Below are 17,080 nucleotides of genomic sequence, written 5' to 3'. Positions count from 1 at the left end.
TCTCTCTCTCTCTCTTCTCTCTCTCAACCCAAGGGCTTTCTCAAGCCCGTCGCACTGGCCCTCGTCCTCCTCGCCGTCGCCGCCTCCGCCCAGGTCCCAAGCCTCCCCTCGAGTTCGCCGCCGCCTCCCCTCCTCTCATCTGCCCGACCTCGTCGCCGCCGCTCCCCGCCGCGCCCTCGACTACGCCGGAGTTCGCCAAGTAAATAAAAAAAATAAGTTAAGTAATAGTTGCAGGTCACTCCAATAGGCATCTCAAAAGAACCTGAGATATACTTAAGAAACTCTATACTACTGTGCCTGTGAAGATGGAGGTAAATGTCATATCTTCCACATATTCTCTCTACACCAAAACTTCGAAGTTACGGAGAGCATAGAGGGCTATGAATAAAAGGCCATAATATTTATATACCAAGGAAGCACGTACGCAAAATAATACTTGCATTCAAGACCAAGATACCAATAATTTCACTCTCCAGTTTTCCATCTCAACAAAGAATTTACACTGAAAAAAATTAAAATAAACCTTTTGCATTTTATTTTCTTCGACCCCACCGTGGAACAACAGTAGATAACCCCACAAGCCAATGCAATACATTGCTCTATTTTAAAGTGATGAAAGAGTTGTAGCTAAAATGATTCCAAAATTGTTGCTCATATCTGAAGCTTAGAAAACTCTGAACTGACCCCTCTATTGTCCTCTGCGTCCTGACTGCTCTTTTGTGCTGAATGTGGTTCTCTTACAGGAGGAGCTGAACATACCGGCACAACTGTTCTCATGTGAACAGGTGGAGCCATAAAGTTCACCGGAGGCGGCAACCAATCATTCTGGTTTACTAAACTAGGCCTTGTTGAGCACGCCGGCACCTGAGTCCTTATAGTTACTGGGGTAGCAGTGGATGGACCTCTTGCTCGTGAAAGCGACATCTGAGGTGGTCTAAACCCCCTTGGACCGGTCGAGCCAAATTCTCTCTCTCGGATCATTTTACTCTCACAGGGATCCTTAACCACAAAGGTATCAGATACTGTAGACAATGGATCAAATACTTTGTGGGAAATATCGGTCTCTCTGTTGGAACCATCACACTGAAGATTGATAGCATCCGGATTACCATTACGAAGCCATTCTTTGTCTTCTGATTGGGTTTTCTCCTCGTGAATCTCTTGAATAGTCACCTGAGACCGGATTCTTGATGGATTTGACAGAACTGGGGTAGTGGATCGAGGGAAGCAAAGCATTGGATTCATACATTCTTGGGCAATCCCCGGGTATAATTGACTTTGAGAAGGTTGTAACATGGACCGAAGAAATGGTATGGATCTAGCATTTGCAAGGTGAGATGCTTGGGCTTGATGCCACATATGGTACATTAGTGCATCTGGCGAGAGATTTGGATAAGCCCAATTGTGAAAAGGCATGGGATAGTAGGAATAATTGGTTCTGTTATGCGGAACTGTAACTGGTCTCTGATGGCTTTTATGATGTCGGTCACTGGTTTGAAGAGATTGCTTGTTGCTTTCTGAATGACACAGGCTTGAGAGTACACGGGCCACAGTTATCTGACCTTGTTCGTCGGTTTGCTCGTGGTCGGATGGTGAAGAGCAGGATGAGCAAGAGGAACCAGACTGTGGCACTGCATGGAGAATTTTTAATGATAAGAAAATAAAAAGTCATTTTATGACACTAGGTTTTAAGATTTTTTTTTCTGGATCATATTGACATGAAAAAAAACAATAAATGCATTGGAAGTGATTTTTTATGACTAAGCACTTAAAATAGTTTCATCTTATTTAAGCATCCGGAAGACATTGCTTCAAAAATGTCACCTGACCATGTTTTGCATTTTACTAATATGAACTAGAGGCCATATAAAAGCATCGAGGAAAATACGACAATAGACAATAAGATTCAGTCAGCAGCATCGCTTTAATTGGTTCCAAAAGAATTAGTGGCAAAATATATTATTGATTTGAATTAATTGCTTAAGAACTCAAGCTATGCAACAAATAAAACCAGTTAACAGAAAATAACAGCTCTTTGCTAAAATAAGATCCAACTTGGATGGCACAACGTCAATAAATACTGCAAATTTGCATACTCCAACATTCATAAATTTCAAGTTCAGTGCTCAAAATCAACATCTACTTTTGTATTGATTATACTGTTGGCTCATATTAAATTCTAGTACTGGAGTAATTTGGTGACCAATTTGTTAGTGAACCAAAAACAGGATCATTCAATAAAGACAAGACTCACATTGTTTCAACGCAGACCAGGCAGCCATGGCAGCATTTTTTTGAGCTTGCTTCTTGGTCTTGGCAGGCTCTCCACTAAAGCTCATTCCCGCAAGCTCTACCGTGCATGAGAATATAGGTGTATGGCCCGGTCCAGAGCGAATTGTAGTATAAACTGGTAATTTCAACCCAGCTCGGTGAGCCGTTTCTTGAAGTAAGTTCTTGTAAACACCAGTTTCATCCTGTAAGTTTAATTAAAAACAGAACGTATTAAATCAATCGTCAGCATTCGAGATTGGTGTGCAATACTAGGCTTGCTGCGCAATACTAAGAAGTTATTGCATAAACCATTTTTTTTATATATAATCTAATATATTTTACATTTTCCATATTGGACTTATTGTCATATTTTACATTTTCCATATTTGGACTTATTGCAATATAGCTACATAAGCTGCATGTATGTTACTGTTAGGACTCAAGATTAGTCAGAAAATTGCACCAAAAATTGAGCAAGCTTATGGATAGGCAAGATGAGTTTTATTATTTCAAGAGTCACGAATCTGGTATTTGAAATGCTCAGAGGAAACAAGAAGAGTCTTGGATATTGGACTTATTGCATTATAGATGCATAAACTGCATGTATGTTGCGAGTCAAGATTAGTCAGACACAATGGCGGAGCTTTTGAGGGTCTGGGGAAGGCCATGGCCCCTCCCGAGCTCTACGCACGCAAAGATAACTCCTGTGCCAAACTAGAATATTAAACAGGGAGCAATTGAAGCAACTATAATATTAATCTTTCAATTTGGGTAACTTTGTCTAGCTTTTGAAAAGATGGAAACAAAGTTAATTCACCTCCAATGAGAGAGACCCACTCTTTTATTTCGTATGAATTCTCTAATATCAGTCTCTTAAAATTTTAATATTTTGAAAATAGTCCCTCAAGTTATTACCATTAAGATCTCCTAATTTCTACATTTTTCTGGTGGCTATGTCACTCGTGAATTCGGGATATATATACACACGCGCGCGCGTTCTTGTTATAAGTAGGAAGGATGAGAATCAAACCATATTTGAGCAGGTGTTTAAACCGAAATACATTAGAGCTTCTGTATCGTTAGACCTATGGAGAGTAATCTTTTTTCAATTAACGATACCAAAATGATTTAATTGATGTCATATGACTTTATTTGCTTATCCCTGGCAATGAGCCCCCCTCCCCCAACCCCCCTAGCTAAATGATCATGGCCTCATCCTTGAGCCAAAGCCTATAAGACAGAACCCAAATTAAGCCCACAAGTCATAGGCCGTTGGCCCCCACGAACTTTGAATTCTAGTTACGCCCTTGGTCAGACAAGTGCCCCATAAAATCTGAGCAAGCTTATGAATGGACAAAATGATTTATTTTTCTTTTTTTCGAGAGTCATGAATCTGATATTTGGAGTGCTCAGGGAAAACAGGGAGGATCTTGAACTTGGAATATTTTCATAGATATTAATGTCAAATTTTCAATTTAGGTTCTTTCTCAATTCACAGTGCTTTTCTGAACATTATGCTGAAATGGAGTGGCTCAAGGCTGTAGGGGGGGAAGGTGGTGATCCAAGATATGTTTTATAGCTCGGTTAGTTGCTATGATGACTAACGAATGGATGGTAAAAATGGGTATTCTTACTGATGATAGGGGTGTCAATGTATGCTACTTGTAATGAAAACATGGACCATGTTTTCTTTTAATGCTCATATTCTCGGGTTGTTATTCTGGCTATATTTCAGGAGATGAAATTAATGACCTATGCTAGAGCATGGCCTTAGTTTATAGTGTGGTTTCAGAGGATGGTAAAGGGAAAAAGATTAAAAGTTGCATGTCAAGGCGTTGCTTGTTATCTGCAAATTATAGGATTTGACAAGAGAAGAACTCAAGATTGTATAAGCTTGAAGCTCACTCTCCTCAATTTATCAGCAGTATGTAGGAGATGTTAAGTGCAGGGTTAAATTACGGATAGGCGTGTGGTGATAAACTCTGTGTTCCGCTGATATGCGGAAGCATTTTGGTAGAATCAGGAGCTCTTGGAGGTACGTCAAACTTGAAAAAATCTTAAATGATGTTATTGCTCATGATAAAATCTGACGTTGAGGTTTTTGAATATCTTAGTTCAGGCTAGGAGTGCCTTATATAACGTGTTATATGATGCTCTGGTTGGTGTTTGTAATGGGTGAAGCTGCTTTGAAGTGAGCCTCATAAGTAATTGCTGTTGCTGGTAAGGTTTTGACTTTTGTGCATATGAGGATGTAGAGGGGATCTCTAAGTTTTGTTATAACTCACATGTGTGCTATGTGTTTTGGAGGTTTGGTTTGGTTTTTGTTACTTCCTAGGTGTGCATAGTCCGAAAGTTTGTTCTTCTTTCCGTTTAGGAGACTGTTAACATGGTTGTTAATATGTTAAACCTGGGTATGCTGGGGTATATTTTGTAAAGGTTTTTGAGTAATAAAAAGTTTCTCCAAAAAAAAAAATGCAGCAACGAGGGGGATTAGACTGTGAGTAGTTCCTAATGTAACACCACAAACAATATTGAATAGTCCTAAATGGGATATGAGATAAAGGAAACTTCATTCTGTAATCTACGAAGTCAAGAACTAATTTCATTCTGCAATCTACGAAATCAAGAACTAATTACAAGTAGTATTTTTAAGGAAAAAAATCATGGAAAGACTATGTAGTTAAGTGTGGTTATTGAAGAGCAATTTTAGGATGGGTGACCTAGGCTCCTACGAAATAAATGGTATCAAAGTCTAGCACCAACCACAAGTGTGTGGAATTAAGTTCCTCTAGAATCATACAGAGTAAAGTGTCACTTCATACATCACATATCGGGAACCACCTCTTCAATTTGCGAGTCGCCTCTAGAATATATTGAGCTCATCTTTAAAATCTAACTTCGCCTTTGTTACAAGTTAAATGCTCAGGAGACCATATCCTAAATGGAGTATGTTACACCCAAAAATATCAGCTAGTTCCACATGGGATATGTGATAAAACTCATTTTCGTCATAAAATTATTCCTATGAGCTCAAGAATTAATCGTAACTAACATTTTTGAGAAAAGGATCATGGAAAAACTATATCAGTAAATGTGTTCGAGCAAAAGCAAATCAAGATGTAAGAGCTTCTAGGAAGTTCTGATTCAGGAGTGAGATTTAGTTTGGGTATAAGATTGACACAGTGCTGCTCATGTATCGATAATCAGACTCTAGAAATTAGCATGCAACTTTGAATGTGTCAAGTGCTATCGTATTCTAATTTAGATTACACCTCTTTAAAGTGGCCAAACAAGAAGTGTGGGGGTTAACAACAATATTGACTTAGATTGACACAACAATCACAAAATTCACTATCCTGAATACATATGAACATAAATTTCCTTATCCCTTGATATTGGAAGTTGCAAAGAGGGTTAGGGGCCCACAGATTAGAGTTGAAGTAGATTAAATGGATGCTATACATGCATTATGGTTTTACGCTGCATTTCATGCTCTCAAAATCCAACGTATGTGTCCTAGTTGCCACCTTAATCTTAAGCATTTTTAATTCTCCATTAAGCAAGCGATGACATTATGAACGAATGTTTAAGCGACTTTATGCAAATAAAACATTGCTCAATTTCTCCATGAGAAGAAACGATCCATCCACCTCCTTACTACTACTACTACTACTAATAATAATAAGTCTATCCATTCAGCTTGAGATCAGCAGAAGCTAGACTGCACCGTTGCACCCGGCATGAAAATAAAGCAATAGAATATTCGACATGAAATATCATAAGCTAAAAGGATGGAGGGTTATAAAGCGCACCAGAACTTTTGCAGCCAATGATCTCGACGGGCCTCTCCTCGAGAGGGTATTTAGAGCTACCTCAGCTGCTGCATGCTCTGCTTGTCTTAATGTAGTGCAAAAGTTCGGGCTCTCGAAGACCTCACCATTGAAATTGACGGTCGCCTTGAACCGAGGAGCATGATCTGGTCCCTCGCGGATGCAAGCATAAGCGGGCAAGTTGAAACAACTTCTTTGAGCAAGTTCTTGCAGCTGGTTCTTATACATGCCTAAAACCAACAAACAATGAAGCAATATTCCATCATTTCTTCTCCTTTGTTTTATCCTCACAGGTTATGCAACCAAAACAAATACTAGCTATTGGGTACTTATATCCAAATACTTATGTCCAAATTGAAAAGAGAAGAATAAGAACCATATTTTCTAAGAAATTTCAGAAGCTCAAGAGCCAGGCAGACCGTAGGATCACAAATGGCAGCTCTTCAACATCTCTCAACCAAAAAATCGCACCTAAACCCCCCAAGGCAACCCCCAATATTCAATGCAAAATGCCAATTTCGCAGTTTCAGACGCAACCCATTTCAGTATAATTCTATGATAAACGAAGGTAACAAACAGAATCAAAATCCGACAGCTAAAAAAAACAAGGAAAGCCCGTGAATTTGAACCACCCATTAATAGAAAAAAGGGAAGAAAGGGCTCACCTCAGCTCGAACCCAGATTTGGCACGCAAAGATCGAATCTTTAACGCTTTGGGAAGGAGAAAAAAGAGGGAGAAAGGGGGAGGAAAAGGGGGAAAAAAGGGGAAAAGTTTTTGAAGTGTTTTCAGCGTTGATGCTGCACTTTCTCTCTCCTCCCCGTTTTCTCTCTCTCTCCTACTCAATGCGTTTTTTAATGAGCTTGCGGTGTTTTCTTCCCTTGTTTTGTTGCCCACTAAACTAGCTGCTGAGTCAGAGCAACTAATGATGAAGAACGATGAAAATGAGGTAGCCTTTGCTTTTCATTTGATCGTCACATCTCAATAAATGCAATCCCTTCAAATTAGGTTTCAATTCTTTTTTGGATAGGGTGGTGCTATAGGGACTCAAAAATATGGGACCCTATATGGGACACGTGAGGAGTCGTCCCATGAACAGTACATCATGGGACAGAGAGCCGACATCTCACATGTCTCATATAGGTTCCTATGTTTTTGGGTCTCTAATGCATTTTTCTTTTAGATATTAGAATGAGGTCATGTTTGATTTTTTGGGTCAGTTAAATGTTAGGGCCTGTTTCTTTGCACGGAAAATAATTGTGAAGTAGCTGAAGTAAAAGAAGTAGAGGCTACTTCTGCTACTTCCAAGCAAAAAAATATGTTTGGTTCTCTGAAAAACTTACTTCCAATACTTCCCTAAATGCTTATGTGGCGTCTACGTGTCATCCTTACTTCCAAAATATTTTTCCAATCCTCAATACTCAGAAGTAGCTCGGAAGTAGTTGAAATACATATTAATTATGACATAAATAATTTTTTTATTAATATTTCCTTTATTAGTTACTTCTAACAACTTTTCATTGATAAAATTACTTCCTAATAATATTTTCAAATGTTATCCAAACAAAAAAAGTAAATAAAGAGGAAGAAGTTCTACTTCCATTACTTCTAAAAATATATGAAACAAAAAAAATGCTATTTCCACTACTTCCTACTTCACAGTTTTGAAAGTTACTTCTATAACCTACTTCTTACTTCTAATAGTTCCATTATCCAAACGGGCCCTTAGTCTCTCAAATCTTTGAAATTGCTCATGTGTCTCTCAAACCTTTAGAGATCTTGCGATTTGGTTCTCTGATGACCAAATAAACTACATCTGATTTTTTTTTTAGAACACGAGAGATTTGGGTTTTGCTATAAAAAGTAGAGGTTTTGCATAAGAAACACATTTAACTTTTGTCCAAATTTATAGGTATAATTTTTCCTTTTTATTTTTGATCAAAAGAACCTTTACTTGTATACATGTTTGCAATGTTACGTCTAATCGATTTTTCAGCCCAAAAAAAGGTTTGAAATTCCCATTTTACCTACAACCTAAAGCACATTTTTCTAAACTAAATACAAACTTAAGGGTTCTTTAGATATTAATCCTCCACATCTTTTATATTTTGAAATTAGAGCCTAAATCTCCAAACCCAAATATCCAAACTGCAGCCCAATTTCCAACCCTAATTCCCAATTCCAAACTCGTCAACCCTAACCTTAGCTTTACTCAATCCTTCCTTCCTCTGGCCCTCCAATCCAAGAAAATCCTCCCCTCAATTTTCCCCATGTCACCTCACCTCCCCCTAATCTACTCTCCCTCCCGCCCTCCAATCCAAGAAAAAACCCTCGAAACCCTAGCTAAGGAGTAAAAAATCAACGATCTAGACCTCCCCATTGCCCTCTCTAAAAAGGACGACGTCGATTTGGGGGACTAATTTTAAAATATGATAGAGTTTGGGGGTTAATACAAAATATGAATGTTTGAGTGAAGGTATTTTAAAAGTTTAGATTTTTAAAGGTAAAAAATAGATTACGTGTGGCATTGCAAACATGTATGCAAGTAAAGATGCTTTTGACCAAAAATTAAAAGGAAATGTGGCAAATATCAATTTAGAAAAATGTTTAGATAGTTTTCATGTGAAAACCTTAAAAAGTAAAGTGAGGAGTATTTTAATCATTGAGAGAAATGAATTAGAAACAATATTTCCAAAAAACTTCAACACATTTTATACATGTATCACATACTTCCAAAATCATTCAATTTAAATTAAGGTCATTTTGTTAGGAGGTTTGAAGAGGGGGGGGGGGGGGGGGGGGGGCAAATTAATAAGATATGTTTGGTAGAGGATTCTTTGAGGGGCTGTTTGGTTACTTTCCTTCACTTTTCAAAACTTACTTTCCTTCACTTTTTGGTGTTTCCCTCACTTTTTTGGAAGAGTATTTTTTGTGTTTGTTTTATAAAGAAAGATGGTGCATAATTACTTTCCATCACTTTCCTTAGTTTGGTTCAAATTGAAAAGATAAGAAAATAGTTGATGTAGGCACTAAAAATACCAAGGAATTAAGCAAGGTTGAACCTCGCTACAAGCATGACGAGGCTCGTCATCATGATAAACCTCATCTCAGCCAATGAAAACGATCAATAGAGTCGAAGTTCATTGTCTGACGAAGTTCGTTTAGAGACGAAAATCCTCTAGAAGATGAAGCTCATCCAAGAGACAAAGTCCATCTGCAGATGAACCTCGTCAAACAGTGCCTCACCTCTCAGAAGACGAAGTTTGTCAAGAAACGAAGTTCATCATTGAAGATGAAGTTCGTCGTTGCTATTATTGACGAACTTCGTGCATAGCCAAACCTCATCTGTCATAATTTTCAGAGGCTACATTTAAAGAGGATTAATGACCAATAACTTACTCATTTAAGGAGAGTTAATGACCACTAACTCACTTACTTAAGTGAGAGTTAATGACCACTAACTCCTTCAATATAAGGGGAGTTAAAGCCCATTAACTCACTCCATAATGGTCCTAATCCTATAAATATGCAAGATCAACATGAAAGAAAGGGGGAAGATTGAGAGGCTAGTCAAAAAACCTATCTCTCCTCCACTCTCATGGATCTTTATAGATCATCGGCTAATCATTTGGCCTTAAAGCGTTGAAGCTCATAACAAGCATGACGAGGATCATTACAATAACAGACCTCGTCTCAAACAATAAAGATTGTCATTAGAAACAAGATTTAAAGCGCGTCAATGAAGACGAAGCTCATCAGTGAAGACGAAGCTCGTTAGACGAAGTCAATAAAGACAAAGTTTGTCAGAAGAAGCTCGCTATACTGCAAAGCCTGCCTTGCCAACGAACCTCGTTGTGTACTGAGGCTCATATGATCTGACGAACCTTATCATGTAGCAAAGCTCGTCGTCCGCAGGAGATCCAGCTGTAACGGCTCCGAAGACCTAGTCAGCCATGTGTGCTAAACTTCATAAGCATGTTACGTCCCATTAACCAACGTGGGCTGAATTACAGGAGGCAATTACGCCCTCTACCCATAATTTTAGCATGTCGGTTACGTGCTGAAACCCTATAAATAGTCACAAGCAGCTATAAAAATAGGGCTTTTGGACATTTTTTGGAAGATTTTTGGTTATCGCGTGAAGAGAGATCAGTATTTGCATTCTCATGATCTAAGCCACCATCAAAAACTTTTGTGATCTTGATCTGATCGTCAATGAGAAGCAAGCTCGGCTTGAACATCGAGAGAAGTATCCTTTCGTCACCAAAAACTCACTTTTAAACAAAGAGATGTCAAATTAATATTCTCTTCCTCTGTAATCGAGAGTGAGTGATTGTAAAGGATTCGTACTAAGCGATCGAACCCATTCTTAAAACAAGAAATCAATCAAACTTTAATTTTTTGACCATACATTTGATGTGTGACTTGATTCCCTCATTTTATAGTGTTTGGTTCAAATTAAAAAATAGAAGAAACCATGGCTATGGTCACCATGGTGTACTTACCACTCAAACAGGACAAAATATTTGTGAATAATAAGTAGTGTGAGAATACTCACCATTTTAGGGTCTAAAGTTCCGAAATAAGACCACTTGAGATAGGAATTTAAAATTTTTAACCAATTGAGGTATTAATTTTAAAAATAGCCATCCCACATCTCACAAACTATATGATCTCTACGATCCTTCCATAGGTTTCTTGATTAAGTTTGCTCCTTTTGAGTTTGAGATTGAGAAAATTAACAATATTATTATCTTCTTCCCCCGCAACATCATCTTCATCCTCTTCAATGTTAATTGTCTCATTGAATATCTCATCATCCGGGTCAACTATTACAATGTAATTATGATGAACCACGCATACCAATACAATATCAACTTATGCAGGAAATGGGTAATGAGGCTCAATATCAACTTATGCAGGAAATGAGTAATGAGGCTTAGTAGTGAGAATCTTGAAACGATTCTTCAAACAACCAAATTTAGATTCAATCTTAGACCTTAATGAAGAATGTCTATGATTAAATAATTTTATTTATTTTTGGGTGTTCTTCCTATTTGTTCCTTCAAATGATAATGGACACAATGATATGGGGAGATGAAACCGGGCATTGTCGTATATCCAACATCACACAAGTAATATTTTCCTACAATTTTCATGATATAAAATTGTTTATTAGTATTCTTTAACGTTGCATTGTATATCAATCTTATTGTTGAAGTAAATATGTAGGATTCCAAATTTTAATAAAACTACCATCATATACTCTCTGGCTATGAGGTGGTGGCCTAGATAATGCATCTTGAAGGACTCTAAAGTTGTTTGCAGAACATTCCCACCCCGCTAATACGTAAGTGAATAGTTTATTTGGAGTAGACACCACTAGAATATTTTGTGTGACTCCTTTACGATCACAGAATCATGGAGCAAGATGGTCAGGTAACATAGCATCAATATGCTTTCCATCTATCATATCAATACAATCCTAGAGATTATAAAATATTACTAGTGAACATTTGTATTAAATTAAAAAGTAATTGAGATATTCACAATGTATAGAGCATATACCTTGAAATAAGGGTAGTATAACGGATGGTTAATGATCTCTTGCGGAACTTCATTCCGTGCATGTCTCAAGAAGCAGGGACGTATGTGGCAAATGACTTCTAACACCTTGTTAAAATATCTACTTACAGTCTCACTGGATCTAATAAAATGTGACCTAACAATTCAATTTTTAGTTTTATGCCCCAATATATTCAAACTCATAGCAAGCTGCTCCTCGACTGTAACGTGTATCGAGTCTCGTAACAAATTACTCCTCCTCGTAATTTCTGCAAGCTTTATAAAAGCACCGCTGCGCATTCTAACATAGTTGACATAACTATCACCGAATTCATTATATATTCGATTCATGTGATCTTTTCTAATTTTATATTATTTTATTTTCTTTTCACTAGGACCCTGGCGAATGGACCTACGTCTACTTTGCATTCTCCTCATAATTTCATAATCATGACTAAAACAAAGAGTGTAGCACCCGAGCACATGTTAATTACGGTCTCTTCATCAAGTTCACCACCCATCTATAATACTAGCATCATATTAAAGTATGTATTAACATTATTAAAACAAATGAAATCATGCAATTATCAAGATACGCTAATCATTACATCATATAAACAACCACACAGTTTACCAACTAAGAAATGCACCATGTTCAAGTCATAGGAATTAATCAGATATGCAAATTACTTTTAAGTGCTTACAAAATATTACTTAATTTGGAAACAATTAAAACTGTTTCATAATATTAACAAGTTCTAAGGGTGAAATCTTATACCAACAAATAATAGTATTCCTAAACATACTAGACTGGCCAATCAAATGAAAGCTTCGACTTCAATGAGGCGATAATAAAATCAAGTACAATTATAATTATTTATAAAGAATCACAATCTCAATACCATTGATCATAGCCAATTCGATCAATATACAAAGTGCATTGGCAAGAATGAGCATAGAGTCATGAAGCTATAAGTTACAATGATAACACTAAGCAACGACTCTCTTCCAGTGTGTAGGTTCAATCTTTCTCCATCATCAGGAATAGAACCTCCCCTTTTTAGGAATAACTTGTAAAAAAAAACTACACAATATCCAGGATACCAAACTCCAATAAGAACTTTCTTAGTACTTTTCATTGAAACTTTCATCATATATACCACATTAAACTACAAAATTACTTTTAAAAAAGTGCGAGCTATTCTTCACATTTATATACAAGAAAATTACTAATTTTTGTAATTAAAACAAACTCTGATAAGCTTAATCAACAATAAAATGTAGTAGATTAACAGAAATTTATGGGTAGAGAATTTAAATTTTTTTAACAACAATAAAATCCATCAAATGAAAATCCAACACCAAAACTCCTAAAATGAGCAATTTATAAAAGATTTAGTAACCAAAAAAAATAAAAAATAAAATAAATTACCTCTAAATAATAGTGGAGAAGGTGGAGGAGGTCACGTCGCTGGGCTTTGCACGGTGGGAAGGCGGGAGAGAAGCCTGAGGAGGTCACTTCACTAGCCTTTGCACGGCGGGATGAAGGCAGAGGAGAAAAATATGATTGTATTTGACGGTGGAGGAGGAACACGAGAAGGGGGGAAGGCAGAGGAGGAAGGCGAACCCTAAGTGGCGGAGGTGACCAGATCGAGTAGCGGCAAAAAAAAAATAAACACTGATCACGAATCCTAGAAAACATTTTAGGGGTACGGAGAGAGAAAATGTCAGGTTTTTTCTCGTAATCGGCCTCTCAACTCCAACAAAATTTCTAGGTAAAAATCCAACATAGCGCTTTTATTTTCCGTCACTTTCTTTTTTGGATTTTTGAAAACCAAACACCATATTGTGAAGGAAAATATCAAAAATACATTTGTGTCAGTTTTCTTTTAGCATTTTTCTGTGTTTTTTTTTACCAACCAAACGAGTCACAAGTGACTACTGTTCACTATCTTCTCAAATCGGAGGAACAGTGAACAATAACAAAGGATGGGCAAACAGGTTGCCTAATTATGACTTTTATATCCTCAAATTTTATTCTTGCTTCTGAGATAAACACTCTTTGGTTGGAATAATCATTAATTAAATTTATAATGTACATAGCTGCATAAGAGCATAATTAACTAGATTTAAATCGAGTTGTATACAGTTTCCTTTCCTTATTATCACATTAAATGCATGCGCATATAGTTGGAATTTTTTTTAGTATATTTTATTTTATGCTCAATTTATATCAATTAATTATATATAGGTGGAGTGGCTCATTAATGATGTTGAAATGTTCCTAACGTTAGTGATAAGGTTGGCAACTCGTTAAAGCCACAAAATAAAAAGAGAAAAAACTCAATTTTTTGCTTTAAAATTTCTTAATACATGCAATTTAAAGAAACCGTAGAAACTCAACCACTTGTCTGTTAACTTTTAAAGTCCTATACACAAAAATAAGAGCTTTGCTACGTGGACAAAAAATATGCGACCAACTGGGGGGTGGGGAGGTAAGGTGTTACCCTCCTATTACGTAATGAGTTGTATATTATTAATGATGGTCAACTCATTACGCAATAGGAGAGCGATACCTCCCTTGTCCCCCTGTTGGTCCTATATTTTGGGTCATTGGAGAATTTTTTCAAAAATAAATGTGTGAGAGAGATACAGTAAGCATCATCTAGATTTTATTCATTATTTTATATGTTCAGTTTTTACCTAGATCCAGAGATAGTTCGGCTTGATCCGTCAAATATTTTTTGCATTATCGAATCCATTGATGATCCTTAATGAGGTAGGTAACCACATTTGTCACAATATGATTTTATACACTCAAGAATAAAGAGATCCCTATCTCATCCATAATACAATATCAATATGCACGCTACCTCTTGTCACTTCAAAGCTAAACTTTAAACATATGCATAAAATTAAGGGTAAGTCGCACTAAATCCCCAAGAACTTCTATCATCTTGCAGCAAACCCCCAAAGAGCTTCTAAAATCGCACTAAACCCCCACTAACTAATGGAATAGCAGAAACGCCCACTAAGTTTTCATGTTTTGCAGAAAACCTTCACGATGACGACACATGTTTGGATTATAAAATGCAGACTAATGCCGTCATGGGGTTATCTGCAAAGCGCGAACACTTATTTGCAGTTTTCCACAATTCCAATAGATACCGTGGGTGCAGTGTGATTTTAGAAGATTTTGTTGGTTCACTGCAAAAATGCTGGAAGTTCTAGGGCTTTAGTGTCATATACCCTAAAATTAAAATATATTAGGTAGGTCATATTATTTTTACAACACATTTAAATAAAATCTTGAAATTTTTTAAAATATACGTATTTAGTGATGGTCTCATATATTTTGGACGAAAAATTTCTCAAGGACCCAAAATATGGGACCAATAAGAGGGACAAGTTAGGTATCCCTCTCCTATTGGATAATGAGCTGGCCATCAAGATGACGGCATCTCACTTGTCCCCCTTATTGGTCTCATATTTTTGGTCTCCGTAGCAAAGCTCATTTTGGACACAGATGGGAATAATTGTTAAACTATAAGTAGCGGGCCCAAGTATTATCATTAATGAGAGGAAAAGAAAATATAAAACAGCTGGATTAGACTTGTGCACTGATTCAACGGATGATATCTACGCAACATCAATTACTATCGATCTGAGACATTGATAATTAATCAGAGAAAGAGGAATTTATTGTCATGGTAAGTACTAAGGATTTCACTTTTCTTTTTTTTTTTACATTCAATTTTCTTCGAAATGTAAGTCTGCACTCTACAGAAAGCTCAGATGTCATGTATCAGTCCGTATTATTAATCTAATGACGAACTTATCCTCTCATAGCACGTGTGATACAAGAGGTCATTCATAGTGGTCTTGGTTGAAATCAAGGCTGCAATAAATTAAAGTGGTGGATAGAAAGTCAATTCATTAATATAAAAGTCAATTTCTTGTCAAGTCGTAGACTGTTCTAAGTCAAATTTCCGAAATTATTAAGTTATGTATCCTCAAATGTTTGGCATTATTATCTAACCGTGTAGAAGGTCATTGGATAAATTTTTTTTTTAAAAAAAGAGGGGGGAAAAAATAGAGAGACACGCTTCAGTTTAGACATTCTCTAGATGATCTCTTTAGGGGTGTTTGTTTCACTCTTTTCATAGAATAGGAATAAGAATTTGATCTAACGGGGACAAAACTGTAAATAAAGAATTCTAGATGTCACAAGGAGTACTTAGAGAATCCCCTTTATTGGTTAAAAAAAAATCCTAAAAACATAAAACCACTATTTTCACTGGCAAAATATCCCTAAGTATAAGCTTATTCACCTATGTGAAAAATGCGTTTAACTCAGTTTGAGAGATTTTTTAAACAATGTTTAAAGTTGAAGGGGTTTTCTGAGAACCCCGAAACATAAAAAAAAAACTTTTGTGATATTTTGAAAGTTAATGAAGGTTAATCTAAGAAACTTCTAAGCATAGGGGATTCTCTGAAACTTAACTTTTTCTGTTTTGAAGAAAATAAATGAGACAAGAGTATACAACATAATCTTTGGTTTTTTTTTTCATTTGAGAGAGGGCTCTTGCCTCTTGGGCTTAAAGAAGAAGACCAAATCACATTTATTTCACACTTTAAGAAAAGATCTTAAATTCTCAAAAGCTAATAAATTGTATATTTATATTTGTACTTGTTTTATTGATAACTAACTTTTGGATATAAAAATACATCTATTTTCCAGCGAAATAACACTGATTACACTTTCACATATTATACCGCCCACCGTATTTCTTCACGGCCTCTCTACTATCAATAGTTGCAATCCCCGTTGGGCCCCACCGCCGACCACCAGCTGACAAAGTGGGCCCCGCTTGTCCCTTAACATACTCAGCGGACCTGTTAATTTCATTGGTCGCTTTCTCTAATCGACCTTTTGGGCCCAAACCAGCCCACTCGGAACCTAAATTGGGCTGGGCCGAACCCCCGATATAATCTGAGTCCCTATTATTGGGCCCTTTTTGTAGTGCGTCCTCCGGTGACAGCGTCCACCCTTTTAGGCTGGGCCGGGTCCACCCATCATCCGATATCAAAGCGGGTTCGGACTTTAGCCTCTGAAACATGCCACTAGGAAAGCCCATTTTACGGTTACCGGGCACATGATCCTTCGCATATGGTTTAATGGGCTGAGCCCGACAAGCGCTCTCATCGACGGAAGTCATAGCCCCTTTTTTATTCAGCTTCGGAGGGCAGTAGTCCACGACTCCGGGTATGGTTCCTCCGTCGGGTCTGATGATAACGGGTCTGCACACGTGATCCCGGGGCGGATCCTTTTTGTTGAAAAGATACGATTTGGCCCACGGGTTGGTTCGGGTCTCGTCTAGAGTGTCCCAGGACCCGAACCGGTACCCGAAACGGC

General features: G+C 37.1%; 1 protein-coding gene across 2 annotated transcripts; it reads right to left on the bottom strand.

Annotated features, from left to right (window-relative positions):
* Positions 422-6,957, bottom strand: LOC109831790 (double-stranded RNA-binding protein 2-like). 2 transcript variants are annotated; one of them, XM_020399223.1, is made up of 4 exons: positions 6,767-6,957; positions 6,084-6,331; positions 2,255-2,474; positions 422-1,631 (listed from the first exon to the last, which is right to left on the bottom strand). In XM_020399223.1, exons 2-4 carry the CDS (start codon positions 6,327-6,329, stop codon positions 652-654), a joined length of 1,446 nt encoding a protein of 481 aa, XP_020254812.1. In that variant the 5' UTR covers positions 6,330-6,331; positions 6,767-6,957; the 3' UTR covers positions 422-651. The 2 variants fall into 2 exon arrangements, with proteins under 2 accessions (XP_020254812.1, XP_020254813.1); XM_020399224.1 differs by lacking the exon at positions 6,767-6,957 and adding an exon at positions 6,478-6,720.

Source organism: Asparagus officinalis, chromosome 2, assembly GCF_001876935.1.
Source record: "Asparagus officinalis chromosome 2, Aspof.V1, whole genome shotgun sequence".
Taxonomy (NCBI): Eukaryota; Viridiplantae; Streptophyta; class Magnoliopsida; order Asparagales; family Asparagaceae; genus Asparagus; species Asparagus officinalis.
This window is presented reverse-complemented; position numbering and strand designations above follow the sequence as displayed.